Below are 25,776 nucleotides of genomic sequence, written 5' to 3'. Positions count from 1 at the left end.
TGATTTAATACCAGCTGACGATCTGGCCATAATGTTAATATTGCCCATTAAATGTTGAGTGCACAGTGTCAAATATTCTGAATCAAGTACATGTCTGCATGCTCTTCCATAACAATTCTGCTTCTCTCTCTCTCTCTCTCTCTCTCTCTCTCTTTTGTTTTCCCTTTTGTTCTTTTTTTAGATTAAACTGTTAATTTACTGGTCCTATTATTTATTTAGTTATTTATTTACTTACTTACGTGCTATTTTCTCAGTAACAACATATTTTTATTAATTATGCACAGGTAACATCACACACATTATCATAATTCATCACATAGAGGTAACTGATGATAGGTTCCTACCTAAAAATCCAGTAAAATAAATAAATACAACCCTTCTATAAATAAAAACCTACTTAGGAAGTAGCTAAATAGAACACACAGAGGGACTTATTCTGATCTCATTTACTTAAATCAAGATTGGATATTTTTCTAAAAGATATGTTCTAGGTCAAGCATAGCTATTGAACTTGAAGCAGGGATTAATACGGGAAAGTCATATGGCCTGTGTTATGTCAGAAGTCAGGTAAGATGATCACAATGGTATCTTCTGGCCTTAAAATCTATGAACATATGACACGATTAGAAAATAATTTAGCAAGATAGGATTTTTTTTTCAGTTTGCCTTTAGTATATCTAGGAAATACCATTTTTTAAAATGTTAAAATAACATTAAGGTGACAGTCTCGAGCACTCAAAACTTAGGAAATGCCAGAATTAAGGTTACCTATACAACCTTCTTCAGTCCTCTTGCATGGCATTAGTATACTGTCTTTAATTATGTGCTCTCATACTATTTGTGCCTTATTCAGTGCACAGGATGAACAGTTAATGAGAAAGAAGACTGCAAGAAGAGAAAGGATGTTTTCTCATGTTTGCGGACCGGGACTGGGACACAGGAGAGAACTGGGTTCTATTCCTGGCTCTGCCACAGACTTTCTATGTGATGCTGAGTTAGGTTATCATAATTCATACATACCATACCCTGAGGAGAATTCTGCATCACTGCATGTGCGCAGAATTCATGGCCCCACGGATTTCTTTGTTTCCCCGCAGAAAAATGTCTTCTGATGGGGAAGCAAAGGGAAGCTGCAAAAGCGGTCATGTGCCCCTCCCCGGCAGTGCAGGCAGGTCAATTTGGGCACTTGGAGCAGCTGGTAGAGATGTAAATCACCATCGGGAGTGGGGCTGGGCAGTTGTGCAAGTGAGAGAGAGACACTCCATCCCTCTCGCTCACTATTGCAGCACGCTCGGCAGGGAGGGGACAGGGCTTTGGGGTGTTTCTGAGGAGGTAGTTGTGGAGCAGGCTCTGTCCCCTCAGGCAGAGCAGAATGTAGCAGCCTGCCTGCTTAGTAAATTGTTTCCATTGTTTTTAGTGAATTTTCCCAGGAGTATAACACAGGTGTAAAAATTTTAAGGCTCCTTTACATTGCCAGAGTGGTGTAAAGGAGCCTTATTGTAAAGGACAGTTTGACCTTATAAATGCTTATGATGTTTTAGGTATTAGAACTGGTCTAAATTTTTGGACTGAAAAAATTTCCTGTCAAAATGGGCTCCATGAACTGTTTGCTACTGACCTTTCTGGAGATGGTCAGTAGCCAATATAAATTATGAGTTTGAGTCCCTAGCCCTCACTTGCTCTTCAGTTGCCTATGATGTAACACTGAGCATATGACTGTATATATTTGTTAACTAATAACTAGATGTAAAGGGTCAATACTAGCTACATTACTATTAGACAGTGGGGGGTTGGGGATTTCCTCCAATGCTCCCTACTCCCATTCTCCATCCATTGTATTGTAGTTAGTTTCAATTATTTTTGTAATTTATTTAAATGTGATTATATTGTGTTATTTTGACAAGGAAAATATGCAGAATTTTGCAGAATTGTAAAATATTGTGTGCCAAATTTTTTTGTTTGGCGCAGAATTTTTAATTTTTTGGCACAGAATTTCCCCAGGAGTAATACAAGGAAGCCTTAATTCTGGCACTTCCTAACATTTGAGTGTTTGACTTTATAACCTTATCATTTTGTTAACATAATTTTGTATCCACATATGTATTTACGTGTGCATGAATGCACACATGTGTATGTAACAAAAATATACTTGAATAAATGTTTAATGTATATACAACTTCTATGAAGATTTCTGTCACTGCATACATCATGATTTCATAGTATGGACCATCAATGCCAAGAATATGGAAATACCTTATTATTCTGATAGATCTTGTTTGCATCATTAAAATTATAACACAATTGTAAGATATATATGCATTTCCTTCGTTGCATGATAGTCTTTAAATATCTTTCCTAATAAACTCTGTGAACATACAAGTGAAAATATTGTATTTACCTGACAAACTTTGCAGTTGATAGTACTACCTTCCTTTCTTCCTACTACTGATTGTTTTGTTCTATGGTTCTGCAGGCAAAGAGGGGTCATTGAATACCAATGGTTACCAAAGTTTATGTTGAATAAAATATAGGTGAAAGCTTGGCCCCAGTGAAGTCAGTGGTAAAACTTCAGTGTAGCCAGGATTTCACCCACTATAATTGTTACTTGTTGCTACTGGAATATAGAAAATGTTTGATTAAAATAAATCTTCTTCCTTTAAACTCCTAGATTATGCAAATTATTGTGCTGCTGCTTCATTGCAAAACTGATATCTAGTGATTTGTACAGGTGATAATTTGCTTGGCAGGCTGAATTTTCCCTTAGTAGTCCTCATTTCACTCCATAGTAGATTGCCTCTGCCTAATATGGCAAAACACCAGCCCTGTATTTGATGGACCCTGGAACATTCTAGTTCTCTACAATAATCCCTCAGTTAGAAAGCAGACTTCTGCTACAATGCATCACTCTATAAGTACAATGGCTCAGATTCCCTCCTGTGCTAAAGTCACAGTATCTGTGGCACGAAGGTGGTGCCTTTTCTCTTTGAAATAATGATAGCCACTACGTCAACAATTCACCATGAGATTTATAATTATGTAACAGTACAAGTATGTGAAAGATAAACCTCTTAAAGCTTTTTTTATAGCTGACATTTTCATTAACAGAACTAATTTTTCAAATCAGTATAAGGACATGGTGCACTACTTACCCTAAGACTTTGATGGCTTTTATGTCCTCAGTAGGAATGTGGAACAGGGACCTCGAGGGACTCGATCTACTCCTGCACATTATAATACCATGAACCGAATGGATAGACATCGTGCAATAGATGACCACTACTCCCCAGACAGAGAGAGGTAAAAATCATATAGGAATTAGAAACACCTTTAGTCTACAGTCATCACAAGTGAATTATATCAGTGTGATGTATTAACCCTAAATTCAGGTCACTAAAGTAAACAAAAAACCCAGAGAAACTACATAGCCTCAGAATTCTGTAGATGATGATAACTCTGCTGTTCTTTTTAGTGGTTTAATGTTTAAAATTCACAGTGTGTACAGGGCTGCCTGAACTGCCATCTTGTATCCTCTTCAAAAAAAGAAAGAAAACAAAAAAATCTTTGAGGTGTATCTGTTACACTAGCAGCAAGACTGATTCTCTGTGTATTTGATTTGATTTTGACTATTTCCAATTTTTTTAAACAATGTTTGTTGTTTACTGTGTTTGTAAGGTCTCCAGATTGGTGAATATGTTGAAAAATATGTAGCAGTGTTCTTAGTTGATAATTTTCACTGCTGTATGAAAATTACATAAAAGTCCACATTTTGTACTCAGTGTTTGTGCAAAACTCCCATTGGGTAGAGTGGGAGTAGCATGCATATAGCAAAAGTAGAATATGGCACAGTTCTTATCTGTTCTTAACTTTATGAGCCATTTACCCTTAAAATAAACTGCTTTGCCATTCTTTGAGATCAGAATTGGGCCTTGTGTTTTTAGAGTGCACATCTCACCATGATAGAAAGGTTTCTGCCGAACAGGGCTTCATAAATCGTGAGCAGAGACATATCAACCTACCTGAATTTTAATGAATTAGAAGTGAGATACAGTTTATAGTTGGCTAGTGTAGCTCATTTTGCTATATTACCTGAGGTATCTTCTGCCTTCAGTTAAAAAAAAAAAGGGGGACGAGGTGCTTGCCACCACGACTTTGGGTCATAAAACAAAAAGAGAAAGCATTTGTCTCCCTTAGTTTTAAAATACTCCTGCACTTGACTACGTTTTGTGCGTCAAGATGGCAATATACCCATCACAATTATACAGGCAATATTGCTAAATACTGTAGAATTTGTTTTTTTCAGATACCAATGAGCAATACAGATATATTTTCCCATCTTCACTTATCATACGTTGTGGGCATTTATGTAGTTGCTGTATGCCAAATTAATATTTTTGCAGATTATTAGTAAAGACGGATTATCTAATAAATGACATCAAAATTACATAACTGAAGTTGTTAACTATAATACAATTAAGAATTTAGGAAACCAAGTTATCTTATCATAAGTATATTGAACAGAAAAGACCATTGTGTTCGTAAAGGGTATTAATGCTATGGTCCATAAATGTGAGGCACACAATCCCCAGGCAAATCGCAATCGTAGTTATTTTATATATAATCCATGTAAAAATATTAGGAAAAAATGTGTATCAGAAAATTTTTGACAAAACAGAGCAAATGCATAAAAGTGAAATACTGAAAAGCAAACAATTTTTTTTTGTTCTAGATTTCTAACTGTATTTGTTAGAAATATACATAGGTTGTGTATATATCTTAACAGATTTCTTGTATTGGATCTTTGCCTGGGTTTTGTAATTATGCCATCGCCAGGAGAAATATTACTTAGCTGGGTGTTGAGGCCAGTTTGTTTAATTTTGATGTCCTAAAGCAATTAACTCAGGATTGTAACTGATAAATGTCTTTTTTTGAAATGGGGGGAACACCCAGAGTGCTCTTGGGTGTTGTTATATAATCAATAGTCATGAAGCTCTGGCTCTTTGAAGCACCACATATAGGTCTTATAGAAACTGTTTTCATGCTTGAGTTTGATCTCAAGCAGACTGCTCTCCTTGCTACTGTACAAACATCCACGCACACACAACAGTGCAGGGAGTGCTGAACAGAACCACTAGAATCCCTCCTCATCACTTCAAGCAAATACATCCTGCTCCAATCAAGTTTGCATGGGGGGGCATTAATTAGAAAATGGACATTTTGTTAACAAGTGTATCAGAAAAATACACAAGTTGTGATACTATGTTTTGGTACTGCACTGGGATGTTTGCAGCAGTAGTATAGTGTTGTATCACTATACTAGAGTACAATGGTACTCTGTACTGTGATCATGCAATATCATGATGCAAACATGGCAGTAGATACTCAGGATGATGTTTCTTAGTTTATGGCACTCTGGAACTTCAGTAGCTGACAGAGTGGCTCATTAGATCTGTAAGGTTGAAGATTAATAATTTTTTTATTTTATGCTTATTTTTATGACTTTCTTGAACTTTCATATGTGGCAACACTTGAAGAATTATTTTTCTTGTTTTTTCCCTCTCCAAAGAAATACTTTATATACTGTTCTGTATTTAAAAACAAACCAACCAACCATAAATGTATCCTATCATGTGTCGTTGCAGTATAACCCAAACTTTCAACCATTGAAGTTTCTGTTGTGAAATACTTTCTCTAAAGTATTATTGGCTGTGAACTATTATATAGGGGAAGAAAAAGAATAGTCCAAAACCTTTCACAGTTTATATTCTTTTGCATACCTAGCAGCAGGAATGTGAATGGGAAGGTAATTAAAGAATCAAAACAATAGTATTGAACATATTTCAGATGTTCTCCTTGTCTCCTATTGTCTTTATCTGTTCACACTAAATTCCTGGGGTGAAATCTTGGTTCCACTGAAGTCAGTGGCAAAACTCCCACTGACTTCAGAGGAGCCAGGATTTCATTCCTGGATCTGATTTCTTACTTTCTTGGTATTGCACTACTCCTGCTGGAAATGCTTATTTACTTTTGAATAATATACAACTTTGCCAGATATAGCAGGGAAGTGTTTGTTTCAAAGTCCCTCATAGAATTCATGAGTGTGATCAGCTCCTGACCATGCTGAGTAGTAGGGTAAAGTTCAGAGGAAGGAAAATTGCTATATTTTTGTACAGTTATAACCTTCCTTCTTGCTGCCAAAATTGTCCTGAGTTTGTCTCACATATAACTGTAAATAGCTAAATGCATACTTTGCACTACTATTGTTTTGAAAAAATATGAATGCGTAGTGCTGCATTTACCTGCATAGATCTGTGGGAATTGTGGTCTGTTTAGGACTGCTTGGGAAATGGGATTCATCTGCATAAGTTTGTCTCCCCACCTCAAGCTACTCTTCATTACCTGGCTAAACTGTGGGTGTGAACACTCTTCCCTCCATGTGGCTTGCTCATTTTCTGGTTCATCTTAGAGTTGAGCTAGCATATCTGACATTAAGGGGCTACACTGCTACTGTCAGGGAATCATAGAAGATTAGAGTTGGAAGAGACCTAAGGAGGTCATCTAGTCCAACCCCCTGCTCAAACCAGGACCAACCCCAACTAAACCATCCCAGCCAGGGCATTGTCAAGCCAGGCCTTAAAAACCTCTGAGGATGGAGATTCCGCCACCTCCCTAGGTAACCGATTCCAGTGCTTCACCACCCTCCTAGTGAAATAGTTTTTCCTAATAGCCAACCTAGACTGCCCCAGTGCAATTTGAGACTACTGCTCCTTGTTCTGTCATCTGCCACCTCTGAGCTCCATCCTCTTTGGTACCTCCCTTCAGGTAGTTGAAGGCTGCTATCAAATCCCCCCCTCACTCTTCTTTTCTGCAGATTAAATAAGCCCAGTTCCCTCAGCCTCTCCTCATAAATCATGTGCCCCTAATCATTTTCGTTGCCCTCCGCTGGACTCTCCAATTTGTCCACATCCTTTCTGTCACTGTATAAGACAAGTTGACTTACTGATTGGAAGGAAAACATGAATTGGAATGGCTGAAAGGTTAAAAAAAATCATATGAAATACAATGTATTAAGAACATAAGAACGTCCATACTGTGTCAAACCAATGGTCCATCTAGCCTAGATGCTGGTGCCAGATGCTTCAGTGGGAGTGAAAAGAACAGGGCAATTTATCGAGTGATCCATCCCATGTCATGCAGTCCAGCTTCTAGCAGTCAGAGGTTTAGAGACCCCCAGAGCATAAGATGACCATATATTTTGAAACATAAAAAGTAGGATTTAAGTGGTTCCAAGTAATAGCAGACAGAACAAAGTAAGTTACCAAACAAAATAAAACAAAACATGCAAGTCTAAGCCTAATACATTAAGAAACTGATTATAGATAAAATCTCACCCTCAGAGATGTTCCAATAAGCTTCTTTCACAGACTGGACTCCTTCCTAGTCTGGGTCCAGCAATCAATGGTCTCAAGTTGCAGTGGGGGAGGTTTAGGTTTGATATTAGGAAAAACTTTTTCACTAGGAGAGTGGTGAAGCACTGGAATGCATTACCTAGGGAGGTGGTGGAATCTCCTTCCTTCAAAGTTTTTAAGGTCAGGCTTGACAAAGCCCTGGCTGGGATGATTTAGTTGGGGATAGGTCCTGCTTTGAGCAGGGGGTTGGCCTAGATGACCTCCTGAGGTCCTTTCCAACCCTGATATTCTATTATTCTATGATTCTATGAATCACTCACTGCCCCATAGTTACTGTCCTTTGTTAGAGTTTCTTTCAGGCATCTCTTGGGGGTGGAGAGGCCATCTCTTGAGCCAGCTGAAGACAAAATGGAGGGGTTTCCTGGGCCTTTTATATTCTTTCTCTTGTGGACGGAAACCCCTTTGTTCTCCTGTGCAAAATCACAGCAACAAGATGGAGTTTGTAGCCACCTGGGCAAGTCCCATGTCCATGAATGATTCAGCTTTTTGCAGGCCGACACCATTGTTTACATGTTAGTTTGAACGTTCCCAGAAGAGCTCAAATGTGGATTGACATCTCTCAAAGTCCATTGTCAGTTAAGTGTTTCTTGACTGGGCACTTACTGAGAATAGTCCTTTCTCAAGAAGCTGACCAAATGCTTCACTGAGGCTACTTAGAATCAAACATAAGTACATAGGCAATATTCATAACTTCAAATACAAAAATGATACACACATACAGACAGCATAATCATAACAAGCAAACTACAATCTTTCCATAGATATCCCACTTGACCTCCTCTGTACAAGACCTGGTGCAGCCATAGGATCCTGGTTACAACAATGATCTATACAGTCATAGTTCACGTCAAAAACATCGCACCTCCCTTGACACATTTCCACGCCCCCTTTGGGAGGACTGCCCCATAGTTTGAGAACTGATGTTCTAGAGCAGGGGTGGGCAAACGTTTTGGCCCGAGGGCCACACTGGGGTGGCAAAACTGTATGGAGGGCTGGGTAGGGAAGGCTGTGCCTCCCCAGACAGCCTGGCCCCACCCCCTTCCACCCCCCCCACTTCCCGTCCCCTGACTGCCTCCCTCTAAACTCCCGACCCATCCAACCTCCCCTGCGCCTTGTCCCCTAACCGCCGCTTCCCGGGATTCCCCGCCTCTAACTGCCCCCCCGGGACCCCACCCCCATCCACCCCCCCTGCTTCCAGTCCCCTGACCCCTATCCACACCCCCTACCCCTGACAGGCCCCCCGGGACCCCATGCCTATCCAACGCCCCCTGTTCCCTGTCCCCTGACTGCCCCCCTGGCAGAACCTCCGCCCCATCCAACCGCCCCCTGTCCCCTGACTGCCACCTGGGAACCCCCACCCTTTATCCAACCCCAGGCCCTGGCCCCTTACCATGCCGCTCAGAGCAGCATTTCTGGCAGCCGCTCCGCCCGGCCAGAGCTAGACATGCTGCTGCTCTGCTTGGCAGGAGCGTGCTACCCCACTGCCCAGAGCACTGCCCACGTGGCTGCAGGGGAGGGGGGACAGCAGGGGAGGAACCGGGGGCTGGCTAGCCTCCCCGACTGGGAGCTCAAGAGGCAGGCAGGACTGTCCCATGGGCTGTAGTTTGCGCACTTCTGTTCTAGAGCATATCTTTTAGAAAAACATCCAAATGTAAAGTTAAAAATGGTCAGTGATGGAGAATTCCCCTCAACCTTTGGTAAATTGTTCCAGTGATTAATTACTCTCACCGTTAATAACTTAAGCCTTATTTCCAGTCTGAATTTGTCTAGCTTCCACCTCCAGCCATTGGGTCATGTTGTACCTTTCTCTGCCAGACTGAAGAGCTGATTATTGGTTTTCCATGTAGATACTTATAGACTGTAATCAAGTCACCTCTTTACCTTCTCTTTGTTAAGCTAAATAGATTGAGCTCTTTGAGTCTATCACTATAAATCATGTTTTCTAAATGTTTAGTAATTCTCACCGCTCTTCTCTGAACCATCTTCAATTTATCAACATCCTAACTGAATTGTGGGCACAAGAACAGGACACAATATTCCAGCAGCAAAGACATTAGTGCCAAATGCAAATATAAAATAACTTTTCTATTCCTACTCGAGATTCCCCTGTTTATATATCCCAAGATTGCATTAGCTCTTTTGGCTACAGCATCACACTGGGATCCCATGTTTAGCTGCTTATCCAGCATGACCCCCAAATCTTATTCAGAGTAACTGCTTTCCAGGATAGAGTCCCCCATCCTGTAAGTATGGACTATGTTCTTTGTTCCTAAATATATAGTTTTACATTTAGCCATATTAAAATGCATATTTAAAGACTTCACCCAAAATCTACAAAACACCTCTCAAGACCACTTCCCCAGAACTGTCATCTTTCACTTCCTGAATCAGAGGTAAATAAAATATACTTAAGTATGCCTGGTAGAATCTCTCACCTTCTAAAACACTTCCCACATCTCGTTCAACCCAGACTGTAAGTGATGTAGATGAGAGTTCTGAGGACAGAAAACTTCCTAAGAGAATGTAAAATAATATACTCTTTGCTCTATTCCATGAAGCTAAGACAAGAACATCATAGTACTGTGGTTTTCTCCTTGGAGCTACTGGAAGCTCTAAGGAATATAAGAATGCTTGTGTCATGGATCCACACTGAGAGCTTATGTACAGCTTTTATACAGACTCTCAGAGAGTATACCTCTTTAGTGCAAGGCCTAAGGCCTTCACTTTTTGTAGTGGATCCACTACACCCATGGTGGCAGAACTACCTGCCACTCTGGCCCAAAATGTCCAGGATGCCATCTCTCTCTCTGCTCTGGGAAGCAGAGTTTTTACAACAGTTTTCTGACACCTTAGTCATTTATTTCAAGATCTAGTCATATTATTTTCACATATTTTGCCTCCCTCAGCTGCCAGGTGTTACAAGTTAATGTCTGGTTCCTGATCTTCTATTGTATGTCTGAGGGTAACTCCATTCATATGTTGACAGTTCTTGGTAGTTTGTTCATACTTACCTAGACATGCCTACATGACCAACATCCATCTCTTATTCCTCTGCCCCAAAGAAGAAATTAACCCAATCAGTCCTAGTAGAACCAATATAAAAGTGAGTAGGGAAACCAAGTCATATATATTTTTCATAAAATGCAGTAATTTTGACATTCTTCACTGTTAGTGATACAGAAGGAACATCTTCCTAGCTGACACCACAGACAAGACTCTCTTACCACTTTCAAGTCTAATGACAATGTAAATGTTCCCTGAAAAATTAATACTCAGAACTGAAAAACAAAATACCAACAAAGGACCAAAGAAGACATAGACTTTTTTCTGCCTGGATGTAGTCTGAATCCTTAGCGCTCAACCACTGAAATGTGATTTATTTTATTACAACTTGAACATGAGTCTACAATGTGATGCTGTTGCAAAAAAAGCAAATGCCAGTTTAGGTTGCATTAACAGAGGAATGGCATGCAAGTCACAGGAGGTAATAGTCCACTCTACTTGGGGCTGGTTAGGCCTTAGCTGGAATACTGTGTCCAATTTTGGTCACCGCTGTATAAAAAAGATGTAAGAAACTGGAAAGGATCAATGAAAATGATCAAAGGGATGGAATGGAAGCCATATGAGCATAGGCTGAAGGAACTGAGTATGTTTAGTTTGGAAAAGAAGAAATTAAGGGGGGACATGATCATGATCTTCAAATACTTGAAAGGCTGCCATAAGAAAGATGGAGAAAAGTTGTTCTCTCTTGCCACAGAAGGCAAGACAAGAGGCAACGGGTTCAAACTACAGCATAGCAGATTTAAATTAAATCTCAGGAAAAACTTCCTAAGTGTAAGAACAGTAGGACAATAAAACAGACTGCATACGGAGGTTGTGGAAGCTCCTTCACTGTAGGTTTTCAAAAGGAGGCTGGAATTAGGGTGCCCAGATAGCAAGTATGAAAAGTTGGGACAGAGTGTGGGGGGTAATAGGCACCAATATAAGAAAAATCCCCAAATATCAGGACTGCCCCTATAAAATCGGGACATCTGGTCACCATAGGCTGGATAGCCATCTGTCTTGGCTGGTTTAGACACAACAAATCCTGCATCTTGGCAGAGGAATGTACTAGATGATGCTTGCGATCCCTCCTATGGTTCTATGATTCTATGATTAATCCTTTAAAACATTAATTATTATAAAAGGCATGTTTATATATCTTAATTAAAGGCCAATATTCCTTCTTTGATTTACTGAATTTTAATAGACACACTGGCATGTAGTCTTGATGACAGAGTTAAACTATAATTAAATTTGATGACCTTAGTCTCTAAGGTGCCACAAGTACTCCTCATTCTTTTTGCTGATACAGACTAACACGGCTACCACTTTTAAACCTTTAAATATTGTATTCTCCTTAATCTAATACCATGTTTTAATAGTATAAAGCACAACCATCTAATAAATGAACAATGCACAATGAATTTCATTATCCTTCCAAGTTACTATGTACATTTTATTGATCATGTTTTAACAGCAGTTTATTATATGGGTTGGAGAAAGCCAGTAATCTGCTTGACTTCCTCAGAAGGAGGACTGTCAAGATGATGACTGTGATGTGGCAAGTGAGGAAAAAGACATTTTAATTTATGTAATGATGCCCTGAAAAAAATCAGAAACACATTCCGGTGTATCTATCTATTACAAATAGTTAGAAGTTATCAGTGACCATAAAATTAGAATGCCTAACATTTAATGATAGAGCCAACTAGTAATTGCTTGGTAGGAGGAGATAGACTGTGTAATAAACATCCCCACTGCTAAATTGAGAGCATGAACCACTCAGATGTATGCTGGCCATCACCCTGAGAAATCTGCATGTGTGTTTTAGTCTCATCCTCCACTGTAAGTTATTTTAATTGTTAATTTTCTGTTAGGGCCCTGTCCTGCAATTTACTGCACCCAAGCATAGCCCCATTGAAACTCATCACCCTGCACTTTAAGCAGGGAGGGGTTTGTCTGGCTGGCCGGGAGAAGAAGGCAATGCTTTCTGGCTTGGGGGAGGAGGGGAGATGTAAAACTGCTGGAAGAGCAGTCAGCGTGGTGGATGACTCACCACCTAAGAGGGGTTTAAAAAGGTCAGTCTGGGCCTGGCCCCTCCCCTCATCACTTGGAGCAGGCTAGGCAGCACTCACCTTCCCTCCCTAATTAGATCACAAATATTCCAGGTGTTTAGCTATATCTGCTGTGGACATTACGGTAGCCACTGCACTAAGGGGGGCTGGGAAGGAATTTTTCCATTACCACCGTATTGGCCAGGTGCAGTAGGGGATTTTTTGCCTTCCTCGCAGCAGGTTCAGGTGGGCTCTGTTCATGCATAGCATTACGGGTGGTAGGCCATATGTCACAACTCCTTATTTAAGTGTATAGTGGATGTTCAGTGCAGGTAATCCATAAATTAAGGCACAAAAGAACGGAAACATGGCTTGGAAAAGGAATTAAGGAGAGGTGCTTGGTAATTGAACAAGCTGGGGGCAGTTGGGGACTCCTATGATTGGTACAGCAGGGAGCCAACCCCCCATCATTATAGTCCACCTTAACCTCTCCTACAAGGGGGGATGGTCGGTAAGCTCCTGGCAAGAGAATTGCTGGAGGGACCTGGGTAAATAGGAGCTGTGGAAGCTCTCCTCCCCCTGAAAATTGGCTGGAATTGGTAAGGTCCTGGCAGTGAATCTGCTGGAGGGACATACATTTTGAACCTGCACTGTACAAATTTTATCCACTGGGTTAGTCCCAAACGTCTGTCTAATAATGAAGTTTAAACCCATATCTAATGTCTCCTGTCATTCTTTCAGCATAGCCAGACAATGGTAGGGCTCTGCATGGATGCAGCAATTGTAATTTTCAGGATTGGGGCCTTAGATTCTAAGCTCTTTTGGATGATGACTATGCATTCATATGTGTTTAGAAAGTAGTGAGCACAAAGATCTCATGCATTATTTCAGCTAACCTCATATAGCTGAGGAGCATCTACTTTTTAAAGCTTACGTTGTGGCTGATAGCATATTGTATCCATGTACTTTATCAGAATGGGAACCTGGCAAATATTTGTGTAAAATATCCTATGGTACTGCAAGGGCCTCCTTCAATGGATGTCTGTCTGATTAATGCCCAATCACTTATTATTAGAAACATAACAAGTGAGAAATACATATATTTAGACAAAAAAAAAACAGTTCCAAAGGTATTTATTTTTCTGTATTTCTGATCAAATTGGCCTACATGTCTAGGGTGGGCTTTTACAATGTTAGTGCGCACTATGTTTTTACTGATATGGGAACATGATTTTGAAAATCTGCAAAATCTATTTCATGTCACTTTCTAATGGGATAGTAGCCTGCAGTATACTCCATCTTGATAAAAATAAGATATAATGATGTGGCATTCTCTTGGCAGACAAACCAAGTCCTGTGAGGTGAAAGACAGTTTAGTTTTTATGCAGGCTTAGTCATGAGTCTCTCCTGAGACTTGCAAATCATGCTGCATTGCACTGTATTATATGTAGTAAGTTTGTGATGTGGGTTATTGCCTGTTACAAAGTAAGGTAAAACTGCCAAAATGAGATTCCTGAGATGAAAGACTAGTGCCTGATATATGACTTTGTCCATGCTTCCGAACAGTGTTACTGGAAAAAAAAATCACCTTGATAAGACTGGTACTGAACTGGAAAAATCGAGTTTTATCCACTCTGGCCTTCAGAAATTGAAATAGACATCTGAACAGTTAGTGCTCTGGTCTGAGTGAAAACACAGGCACTCACTGGAAAGATCTTGTAGCAAAAAAGCATAAAGGGATGTTTGCTTAAACTGATTCTGGAGGGCATGACCATATTTAATGCTATTTTTCCTTTTTTTTCTCAACGTTATCCATAAATCAACCCGACTGTTATGTAACAACAGTTATTGCTGTCTTGCTTATCCTTTATGCCTCTAAAATCAAACCTAGGAATTATTCTGCATTTTTTGTTCTTTTTTCCAGAGAAAAACATTAAAATTCAAAACATGTACCACAGCAAGTATTTAATTATTCATTGCCAGCCACATCTCTTTTTTCTCTTTTTCTATCTTTATTTTATTCATCTGTGAAGTTGCTGTATGATGTTTCAGACTGTACTCAAACAGTTTTTAAGTATTTTAATTTTTATAAGAGAGTGTAAAACTTCGAAAGAGTAGAATCAGTTAAAGTTACCCTTGCCTATTTATGGTAGAACTAAGGAAGATTTATTAGAAACAAGTTATTCACAAAGTTAATTTCTTTAAATGTTTTTTACTGACCATTTATTCTTCAAATGTGATCATTAGTAATTTGTAAAGGATCTGTGAGCATATTAGACTTCAGGTGTTTACTAGTGTATTTAATACATCACTTCTGTGCATTTTTATACTAGTTTAACCAAATGTTCATAAATACCATTTTTGGTTGTCATGCTGCCATACAATCAAGCCAATTTTTTTTTAGACTTAGCCTGACAGTGTCAACATGTGTTCACCATGGTCATTGTGGCAGCATAACATATTTGTTCATGTTGCTGACTGATCACCCTCCTCCAGTCAAGAAAATTCCAGGATTGTCAGTCTCTCTCTGTGTCACTTTCAAGCCTAGAATGTCTGTTCAGTCAGTCTTTTCTCAAGACTAAACATGCCCATTTTTTAACCTTTCCTCGTAGGTTGGGTTTTCTAAACTTTTTATCACTTTTATTTCTATCCTCTGGACTCTTTCCAACTTGTCCACATCCTTCCTAAAACTTGGCCACCCAGAACTGGACACAGTACTTAACTGAGGACTCACCATTGCTGAGTAGAGTGGGACAGTTACCTCCCTTGTCTTATGTAACACTCCTGTTAGTAAACCCCAGAATGATATTAGCCTTCCTTGTAACTGAGTCACATTGTTGGCTTATTGTCAGTTTGTGATTTACTATAACCCCTGGAGCCTTTTCAGCAGTACAACTGCCTAGGCAGTTATTCCCTCTTTTGTATTTGTGCATGTGATTTGTCCTTCTTAAATACTGTATTTTGCACTTGTCTTTATTGATTTTCATCTTGCTGATTTCAGACAATTCTCCAATATGTCATAACCCATACATAACCTCGAAATGGGGTAAGATGATTACAAGCATCCTGTCTTATTCTTTGTCAGTGTAAGCAGTGTCAGGATGAGCTCCACCCTGACATCTGGTGGTGAGGTGTGGCAAGTTGTGGAAAAGAACTTCAGGGGCTGATGTCATTTGCATAGGCACACCCACCACGCCTAGAATGAGACCATAGCTGCTCAAATGGTCACTTTGGCTGCTGTGGGATCCCCAGCGTCTCTGTTATTGGGGCAGGAAGAATAAATTGTTATTACCCTGATTATGGGAACTGTGCTTGGAACTGTACGTGGCCTTTTGTTATGATGGAGGGATTCACCATCAACTAAGTAGCTAGGCAAGGGTCATGGGTTCCAAAACTGTGTGAATAGAGAGAGGCTAGGGACAAGTATTAATACTTGGTGGCATGGGCCCCTTGGTGAGGGCCTTACATGCTAATTGCACTTCCTCCTCTCTCCACTGTGGAATATCAGAGCTAATTTTGTCCAATCATCAGCCGAGGCTGCAGCCCCTGAGCTAGAAGCTGCTGAGCCAGGGCCCAACAAACCTGACATATTAGCCATTATACAAACAATAATTTCCTCAAAATATAAGCACAAACAAAACAAAAAAAATATATAAATTGTTTCCCAATGTAGTGGATCACTCAACAGGTGCTTGCGAGGGGTACTGACCCAGGCTATCCCGGACGAGCCCCCAAAAATGTAACCCTTCTGCCCGTCAGAGTTGGCAGCAACAAGGGCCAGGTTCAATATCTAGGGGATCCATTCCAATAACACAATGCAAACTGGCTCAAGCCCCCACCCAGTGACCTGGGACAAATATATACCACCCCCGCTGGGCGCCTCCAAGAGGCAATACTTCCCCTCTCGCAAGCACATAGTCTGAGTGTAGCAAAAGCCTTTTAATAACAGAGAGAAACAATGTGGCATTATGTTGGGGAAATACCACCAACAGGATTCATAACACAACCCATGAGCAAAAAAAAACCCACCCCAGGCAAATTGGGGCATGCCCTTTTCCCTTTGGTTCTTGAGTCCAGCAACCCCAAATCACCCAAAGTCCCAAAAGTCCAATGCCCCAAAAGTCTCTGTCCCTGTCAGGGCAGCCCCAGAGTTCGAAAGTTTATCTGCGGAGCTTTACCTCCCAACCTGGGTGGAAATGGGACGGGGGTAAGAGGAACCTTACATGATCTGAAGCTGACCGCCCCATAGCTCCATAGCGGCGCTCCGCTCCGCCAGCCGCCCCACAAACTCCTTCGCTCCGCTGCGCTCCGCTCCGCCAGCCGCCCCACAAACTCCTTCGCTCCGCTGCGCTCCGCCAGCCGCCCCACAAACTCCTTCGCTCCGCTGCGCTCCGCTCCGCCAGCCGCCCCACAAACTCCTTCGCTCAGCTCCACGACCCACAAGCAGCTCCTGCCATCCACACACTGCTCCGCGTCGAACTGCTTCACCAGCCGTCCCGCAAACTGCTCCACAATATATCTTCAGGCTCCCCCACTACTTAACACAACACTTAGTGATTTCAGCTCTTAGGTGAATTCAGCTTGTAGTAGGGGAGCCCCAGTGCTGGTGCACTGTCAGCCCAAAGTGAGCTCAGCAGCCTATAACTAGACTTCTAATGAAATCAAAATTAGCTCTGATATTCCACAGTGGAGAGAGGAGGAAGTGCAATTAGCATGTAAGGCCCTCACCAAGGGGCCCATGCCACCAAGTATTAATACTTGTCCCCAGCCTCTCTCTATTCACACAGTTTTGGAACCCATGACCCTTGCCTAGCGAGTGCTACTTAGTTGATGGTGAATCCCTCCATCATAACAAAAGGCCACGTACAGTTCCAAGCACAGTTCCCATAATCAGGGTAATAACAATTTATTCTTCCTGCCCCAATAACAGAGACGCTGGGGATCCCACAGCAGCCAAAGTGACCACTTGAGCAGCTATGGTCTCATTCTAGGCGTGGTGGGTGTGCCTATGCAAATGACATCGGCCCCTGAAGTTCTTTTCCACAACTTGCCACACCTCACCACCAGATGTCAGGGTGGAGCTCATCCTGACACTGCTTACATCAGCAATTACTGAAGTCAGCTCTTCAGCATGTGAAAGTACAGTAAAACCTCAGAGTTATGATCACCTTGGAAATGGAGGTTGCTCATAATTAGTAGCAGAAGAAAATGCTACTTTTAACCATCTTAATTTAAATGAAAGAAGCACAAATCTTTTTTGTCTAATCTTTTTTCTTATTTCACTTTTAGTACTGTGTTACCACGATACTGTAGTTTATTTGCTTTTTTATTTTTTGTCTCTGCTGCTGTCCGATTGGATACTTCTGGTTCCAAATGAGGTGTGTGGTTGGCTGATCGGTTTGTAACTCAGCTGTTCATAACTCTGAAGTTCTACTGTAAATTATCTTCTCTAAACAGACTATCTGTGAGGATTCTCAGTCCTGAATCTTAGCACCTTACCTAAGACCAGTGGTTCTTCTTTAGTTCTTAAAGAAGTTTTACTCCTGCTGCAGACAGCAGTAGCGGGGAGAGAATGAGACATGGCCCTACTGTTGCACATCATCCCCTGCTGGGCATCAGTGCTTCCTTCTGAACATTCCAGTGGGTTTCTTCTTGACTGGGAGTCAGCAAAGGACCTTCCTGTCACTGTGCCTCCGCATTGCTCCAGCTCTTCCATACATTCTCTAGTATCCTTTGCAAATGACTCCCTAGATTCCAGCCAGTCTGGTCAGTTGCCTAAATTGTCAAGAGCATTTTGTGGCACTTCAACATTTGTGTCTTGGTGCTTCAGCTTCCACCTCAGCATTTTGGTGCTTGCTCAACTATTTGCTTTTCCTCTGTGCATCTGCACCTGCCCAGATGTTTCAGTACTAGCCTCCATGCTTTTGCATCTTCTTGAATTGTTTAAAAATGCAATTTCCTGTTAGTGTGTCAATGTACCCGTTTATTTTTATCAACCTACTAGCACCTAAGTTATGGTTTTCCAGCACCTTGTGTTTAGTAGGCTTCTTGGAACATTGACTCCTACTACATATTCTTGGTGTGAAATATTTTTGTTGTTCATTTCCACCACCCAACTTTTCCTTTTAATATATGTCAAGAAAGAAAGAAATAAACTTTGAATCATGTTAGTGCAGCAGAACTGTGTCTAAGATGGACAGCCATGTTCTGTGTGTCCTCTGTCTTTGAATTGACCATGGTGTGTAGGGTCAGCAAGTTTGCTTGCAGATGTCCACCAATGTGAGCAGAGTTTTCATACCCACTTTGAAGAACACCTTGGATATTCATGTAAGTCTAGTGTAAGGTATTACTTATACTGATGCAGACCACACTCTCTTCTCATAAGACCAGGTGGGCAACTTGCTTATTGAAGTACCAGGTGGAGTAACACGCTCAGCTACAGGTGCCGTGAAGCATTTGGCTTCTCAATAGTAGGGCCCCAGCTCATTGGATAAGACAGAGATATTCCCCTGTTGAAGGCCTTGAATCCACAGTTTTGTACTGAGGATGAAGGATTTTCCTTCCTACCACCCATGTGCTCAAAGTAGAGAGGAGGAAGAGGAGGATTCTGGTCAGTGCCTGCTCCTAGTTCTCTGTGAGACTGCAAAGATGGTCACAGTAAGGCATTGTTCTCTCCCTGTCTCTACAGGGATGTCTCTCAGAAAAGAGAGTGCTCTTTGCACCAAGACTAATGATTGTGTCTTAAAAGTTGGTGATCTTGGGATAGGAAATTCAGGACTTCATGTCAGTGCTTCTTATGCCAAAGACTGCAGCATAGCCAGTTTCCAAAGGTCTGGTGACACACTATGCCTCCCCATCCAGATGACACTTCCAGATGGTTTGGAGGGGGCAGGCTGAGGATTAGATGACCAGAGCTGCTGCTTGGGACTGATGGTCTGGGGCAGTGGTTCTCAATCACAGGTATGTGGACCCCTGGAGGTATGCAAAGGTCTTCCAGCAGATACATCAACTCATCTAGATATCTGCCTAGTTTTACAATAGGCTACATAAAAAGCACTAGCGACGTCGGTACAACTAAAGTGTCTTACAATGACTTGTTTGTACTGTTCTATATACTATACACTGAAATGTAAGTACAATATTCATATTCCGATTGATTCATTTTATAATGATATGGTAAAAATGAGAAAGTAAGCTATTTTTCAGTAATAGTGTGTGTGACACTTTTGTATTTTTATGCCTGATTTTGTAAGCAAGTAGTTTTTAAGTGAGACAAAACTTGGGGGTACACAAGACAAATCAGACTCCTGAAAGGGGTATAGTAGTTTGGTAAGATTGAGAGCCACTGGTCTGCAGGACTCATCTGATACTAAATTCACGTTTTCTGTGCGAAACACCAACATAGCAATGGCAAAGAGGATGTTTCTACTTTTCTCCAGTTTTTGCAGAAGCCATCCAAGGCAGCTGATATTGAGTTAAATTTTGTACAGGAAGGTACAAAAGGCTACAGTCAAGAGATACCTGGGCAAGGAATCCCTGACCAAGTAGAGTTGCCATGTCCTTGCAGCCTATTTTTGACCAGCTGCTTCTAAGTTGATAAAGAAAATGTATAACTACTTCAAAGACCATGCCAACTTCTCCCACACTTCACATTAGAAGTACGAAGTGGAGGTAGCTATGGCTAGAGGGAAGGCCAGCCATAGCTAAAGTTCTCTGCCCAGAATCCTCATCTTGCAGTACTTGGAATCATTTGAATGAAAGATTTACTTTTTTGTCATTGTAACTCTTCACATTGTGAACTACAAACTTTAATGGCAGTCAGATTGTAGTTTTGGAAGAAATCTTTCATCCTGATAATTGATTCTCTTTCCAAAGAGAAATGTCAGGACCTAGATCTGGGCTGCATTAGAATCAGGAAGATTTTAGAAGGCTTGGATGCTTCTTGGATTCTTCTCCCTTTTTGGAAGCTGTGTTCATTAGATTCCAGTCATATAATTTGTAAAAGATTTCCACACAGTCTTTGGACCAACTTTTAAAAACAATATTATTAGATTAGCACACCTACTTTGGTAGGGCTACTCTTTCATTTCTCTTTAACTAGAAATACCATTATATACTAGTGGATATTGCTTATTAGCCTCTTAGATTTGCTATCTATGGATGGATGTTATGAAAGTGAAAACTGGGTTATTGGTCTGTAACTGGAATTTTCAGAACTTCTCTCCTTTATAGTTATATATTTGCTTCCAGCATCTCTGTTTGTATGAGAGTCTTCATTCTTCTCTTAAGTGCAAGCTACCTGAGAAATGGAAGATGGTTCGTTGGACTTTGGATTTATAGTGAATGCTTTGTTTCCATGTTACACATAGAGCCTTAACAATCAACATTTTAAAAAACACCTTATTTTTTATCATCTTCTGAAGTCCCACATAGCCATGCTATGCATGATCCAATTATATGGAGTAATCTGTGGAAGAAACAAACTGAAAACTTTCATTACAGGAAAGTAACTTAGTTTTCTCAAAATATTAATAACTTTTCCTTGAAAATGTTTAAGTATTTTACCCAGTTTTGATACTTCAGATTTAAAAGTTGGTAATTATTTCAGTACTTCCAGGCAATATTTTTATGGATGCTCTATCCACAAGCCGTCTGACCTTCATGTTTCTGTTGTGTGATGTAAATTATTCCCTCTTTGTTTTATTGTTTCATATTTGTATTTTTGTTTCTGTCATGCTTTCAGTCATTGTCTCACGCTACCTGGCTCTCGATATACTCAGTCCTTTGACCACCACCACAGAGATGCCAGGTATATATTTTCCTCTGTGTGATACTATGTGAATAACTGCATGTACCTGTGTGTACCAACATTGTATAGTGGTAGAAGATAAAATTCCAGAGAACTGTGCTTAGTACCAAAATAAATAATGTATTTTTAGAAAAATTTGATGTCTGGATTATTAGTTGGTAGACAATTGGATAGGATAATATTTTTATAAGATGTATTTTTTTTACATTTTTCAGGCCCAAAAGTCTGAAAGTTGGTACCACATAAAAATGAAACTACATTTTTATAGTTGCAGTTGTCTCTCTCCAATTAAGTTATTAAAGACAGCTATTTAAAATCAATCAACATAAACACTAAACAGAAATATATCTGCCACATATAGTATTTAAACTGTATAAGCCTTTTCGCTCTAGGGTTACAACAGACAAATCCTAAGTGTGATAATTATATTTTTATATTCTTACCTGCATGTTAATTTATTTTACATATTTTTATTTCCAGTAATTTTTCTAAGTTGACCAGTGCTCTGTTTCTCATTTCAGTTTGTATATGCTGAGTTCTATTTTTGATGATTACCTCATTTGCTGAAAGTTTCCTGCTTTTCACGTTTGTTTGTCTTCATCTCATTTTTGTGTTTCTTTTCATTGTGTTCACCCTTTATGTTTTGGCAGCAAGGATCACACAATGTATCCTCTCTTTTGCGAAGATGCAATCAGGTTACTCCGTTCCCATAAGATGTGTCGTACTTATTCTGAGGGTGCTTACTATGATCTTGAGAGGTATAATTGGTGTGCAGTATATTATTTATTCTCCCATTTATACTTAGGTAGACAGTAATCCATTCAGGTTCAGAACTAAACAATGTATATTTTTAGCAGTACATTTATACATTAAAGATACTGTACAATATACTGTGATTATTTGCAAATATATTAATCTAAGATTTATTACCTAGAAGTATATTTATATCTTTAAATACTAAGAAAAATGGAACGGTTTCCTAAAAGAAACAGTCATATTTAGAAAACAGAGTATATTAATAAATATAAGGGGTTTTTAATAGCTCATAATTTTTGGCTGGGATTTTTAAAAGTGCTCACTGCTGTCCGAACTCTGCTTCTATTGGAGACAAAGGTTAAATTCTTGAAAATCCTTTGTTTGAAAAATTCTGACAGAGATTCTTTTTAATACTTGTAAAGTATGTATTTATTATTCATTCATTTTAGTTATAGGTATTTCTAAAGTTCTCATTCAATAGGTTCTGAGTACCTCACATGCATTAATTAATTTAGTTTCACAACACCCATCTGTAGTAGGGAACATTATTCACTCTGTTTTATAGATGGCAAAGATGAGGCAGAAAGAAGTTTAGCCCATAGTAGCTAATTTATTATTTAGCAATATCAGGGAATATAAAATATTCCATGTGGAATATAGTTACATCTAAGGCTTGTCTACATGGGGAAGTAGCCCAGCATAGCTAGTGTATTTGGAAGTGGATTAAGCTAAACTGCAAAAAAGGCACTCTATGCAGAATAAGAGTGTTGACATGGGGATTTTCTGGAGAATAACTATTACACTTTAAATTCACATAGCATATTTTGCACTACCTTGTAGTAAGTAACAATAAGTGCTAGTATGGTGCTGCATTTGGAACAGATTATTAGCATACAGTTCTTTCAGCAAAACACTAAATGTAAGAAAAATGTCTGAATGGTTTTGTGGGAATGCTACAATATGAAGATATCACTCCAATATGCTATGAAATTATTAAGGCCAGATTCTAATCTCATTTAGTATACTTAATAGTAGATATTGCCATTTCTTTAAAGGAGGAGCTGATATGTAGCTCTTCTGCATTTGTCCATTGCAGGAACTGAAAAATTCCTCCTACATTCACTCATGGTTGCCATCTTGATCTCACTCAATCAGAAGGACAAATCCTCATAGCATTTTTAAAGCTTTGTTTTGTATTAAAACAGCATAAAATCCCTTTAGTATCTGTAGAACTGGATTCAGAGATAAAAACAAAAATAAAATGGTAGCCAGAATTTTTACATTCCCACAGAACTCTTCAAATCCTAAAGGTACCTTGTTCAAAAATTCCTTCTCATACATTTCCTTGGCATGACAATTCCTCTGAGGACTCTTCCATGTCAGGACAGCTTGACAAGCTCTGCCTGGCTGCCTGATGATGTAAAGTTTAATTGGCCGGTGATAGGACAATAATTGGGGAGAACTCTGAATTACTGGAGAGAATTCTTTCCCAGGTATCTGGCTGGGGGTCTTGCCTACTTGCTCAGGATCTAACTGATCACCATTTTTGGGGTTGGGAAGGAATTTCCCCCAGATCAGATTGCAGAGACCCTGGGGGTGGGGTTGGGGGTGGTTTGCCTTCCTCTGCAGCATGGGGCATAGGTCACTTGCAGGTTTAAAATAGTGGAAAAGGTGGATTATCTGTAACTTTAAGTCTTTAAATCATGATTTGAGGATTTCAGTAAGTCATCCAGAGGTTATGGCTCTATTACAGGAGTGGGTGGGAGAGGTTCTGTGGCCTGAAATGTGCAGGAGGTCAGACTAGATGATCATGATGGTTCCTTCTGGCTTTAAAGTCTGTGAGTTATGAGACTGAACACCCGTAAATGCTGTTACCTAGGAAGCTACCTACAGTAGAGTTTGGCTATTCTAAACTGAATGATTAACAAATCATCACCATAGATTTTTTTGTTTTTGTGGCTTGTGCCACCTTCCCTGAGTGAATTAACAGTAGGTTAATTCTGCCATAACTGTGCAGACACACTTCTCAAGGCAGTGCTGCATGTGTTCATGTCACACTCCCTGTCAGTCCCGGCCCTGACTGGGGAAGCTGATGATCCAACCAGTGGACAAAATTCAGTGATTAATCCTGGTCACGTGCCACCTAAGGCACATTGCACACATGCTAAGAAGAAACTTTCCTAACACTTTCTATTACAAGACTCTGTTTTCAGCTGGTTATAACTTTGCCAAACCTCAATCGTTTGGGCTAAAACTTTCCATGATGATTGTTAGCCTCAGGCAGATTATATTATTATTACTATTATTTAAGTTTAAGATACAATGGTTCATTTGTCTCCAAAAACACTGCACTAAATATGGACTTGCCAGGGCTGCAAGCCTACTCCTGCTGGCTACCACCAGCTACTGTGGTATGAACAACTGGAACTGAGAGCAGGGAGACTGTCCCTCTCTGTCACCACAATGCACCACAGTATGAACTCTGTCCCCTCTGGGGATGCCAGTCTTCCATCACCCACTTTAACTGGATTACTTCACCACTTTACCAACCTATGGTCTCCAAACCAAACCAATTACTACACCCAGCATTCACAACTCCTTGTGTAGGTGCAGGGTGAGGGAGGTAATCTGGTAAAGGGCTGTGTGCAGAAGTTATGGTGTCTGGTCTGTGGTGTATAGTGGTTGTGATAATGATAAGACTTGCACTTGTAGGTGCAAGAGCATAAGATATGTATTGTTAAATTGCTTAAATTTTCACAGTTAGGTTTGTATATTAGCTGTTGTTGGTGGGTGTATGAGTCAAAGCAAGTAGATCAGGTCATTCTTTGCATGGAAATGTTCTCGGGGATCATTGTCCTGGCAGAAAAAATTGTCCTGTTTTCTGTTTCTAGGGAGCATGGCACTAATAAAGCAATTTCACTGTGCAACTAAATATCTTCTCTTTGCCAGGAACAAAACAGAATATGTATTAATATAAATGGCAATATGCTCTGTACATCTGAGATTAGAATCTGACTCCTTCATGAACATTTTGAACGATCATGAATTTTTAATATAGCTACTTTATTTCCTTTATAATGTTTTCTTCGTGTGTGTGTGTGTGTGTGTGTGTGTGTGTGTGTAAATAGCTATTACTTGGCAAGCTTCATACCATTTATTTTGCCTAATCTGAGGATTATGGTTCCTTTAAAAAAATTTTTTTTGGATTTATATGCATATTTTTATCGGGGAATTTTGGTAAAGCTCCTAGAGAACATAAAGTGGTCAATCAGAGTTTAGAGAGATTTATACAGCAGAGAATGTAAGCTGTTACAAGTAGGGTTTTTTTAACCTCAGATAATTGAGCAGTCCTTCTTGAAGCTAAATTAGCCACATCTTGTACTTTGGATTCTTCATAGGTTATTGTGCCCTGTTGTATCTCGATGAAGTATTTTAGTATTCTTCCCCATTGTTGCATTTTACCTCCTATTGCAATTTACTCACTAGATTTCTCAAATCTGCTGTGCTTATTATCTAATTCAGTGTTGTACTTCTGTAGCCTTTGAACCCGTTGATTATTATGGTGTATGCAAGTAATTAACGGCCAATGGTACTAAGCTTCCTCATTATTCCCACATTCTCTATTAGTCCTCCCTTACTCATAAGCAGA

The 25,776-nt window shown here is 40.0% G+C and overlaps 1 protein-coding gene across 37 annotated transcripts in view; it reads left to right on the top strand.

Moving 5' to 3' along the window:
- RIMS2 (regulating synaptic membrane exocytosis 2) overlaps nucleotides 1–25,776 on the top strand; it is a 740,891-nt gene that overhangs the window by 517,889 nt on the left and 197,226 nt on the right. For 22 of the 37 annotated variants that reach the window (XM_077808888.1, XM_077808893.1, XM_077808887.1 and 19 more), the window contains one exon: nucleotides 3,181–3,297. In XM_077808888.1, the coding sequence (XP_077665014.1) occupies nucleotides 3,181–3,297 (117 nt within the window). Of the gene's footprint in view, nucleotides 1–3,180; nucleotides 3,298–21,305; nucleotides 21,372–25,776 lie in introns of all 37 variants that reach the window. The other 15 variants (XM_077808879.1, XM_077808874.1, XM_077808880.1 and 12 more) reach the window with 3 other exon arrangements.

Source organism: Eretmochelys imbricata, chromosome 2 (assembly GCF_965152235.1).
Source record: "Eretmochelys imbricata isolate rEreImb1 chromosome 2, rEreImb1.hap1, whole genome shotgun sequence".
In the NCBI taxonomy this organism is placed as follows: domain Eukaryota; kingdom Metazoa; phylum Chordata; order Testudines; family Cheloniidae; genus Eretmochelys; species Eretmochelys imbricata.
The sequence above is the reverse complement of the archived record's forward strand: the minus strand, read 5'-3'. Positions and strand labels throughout refer to the sequence as shown.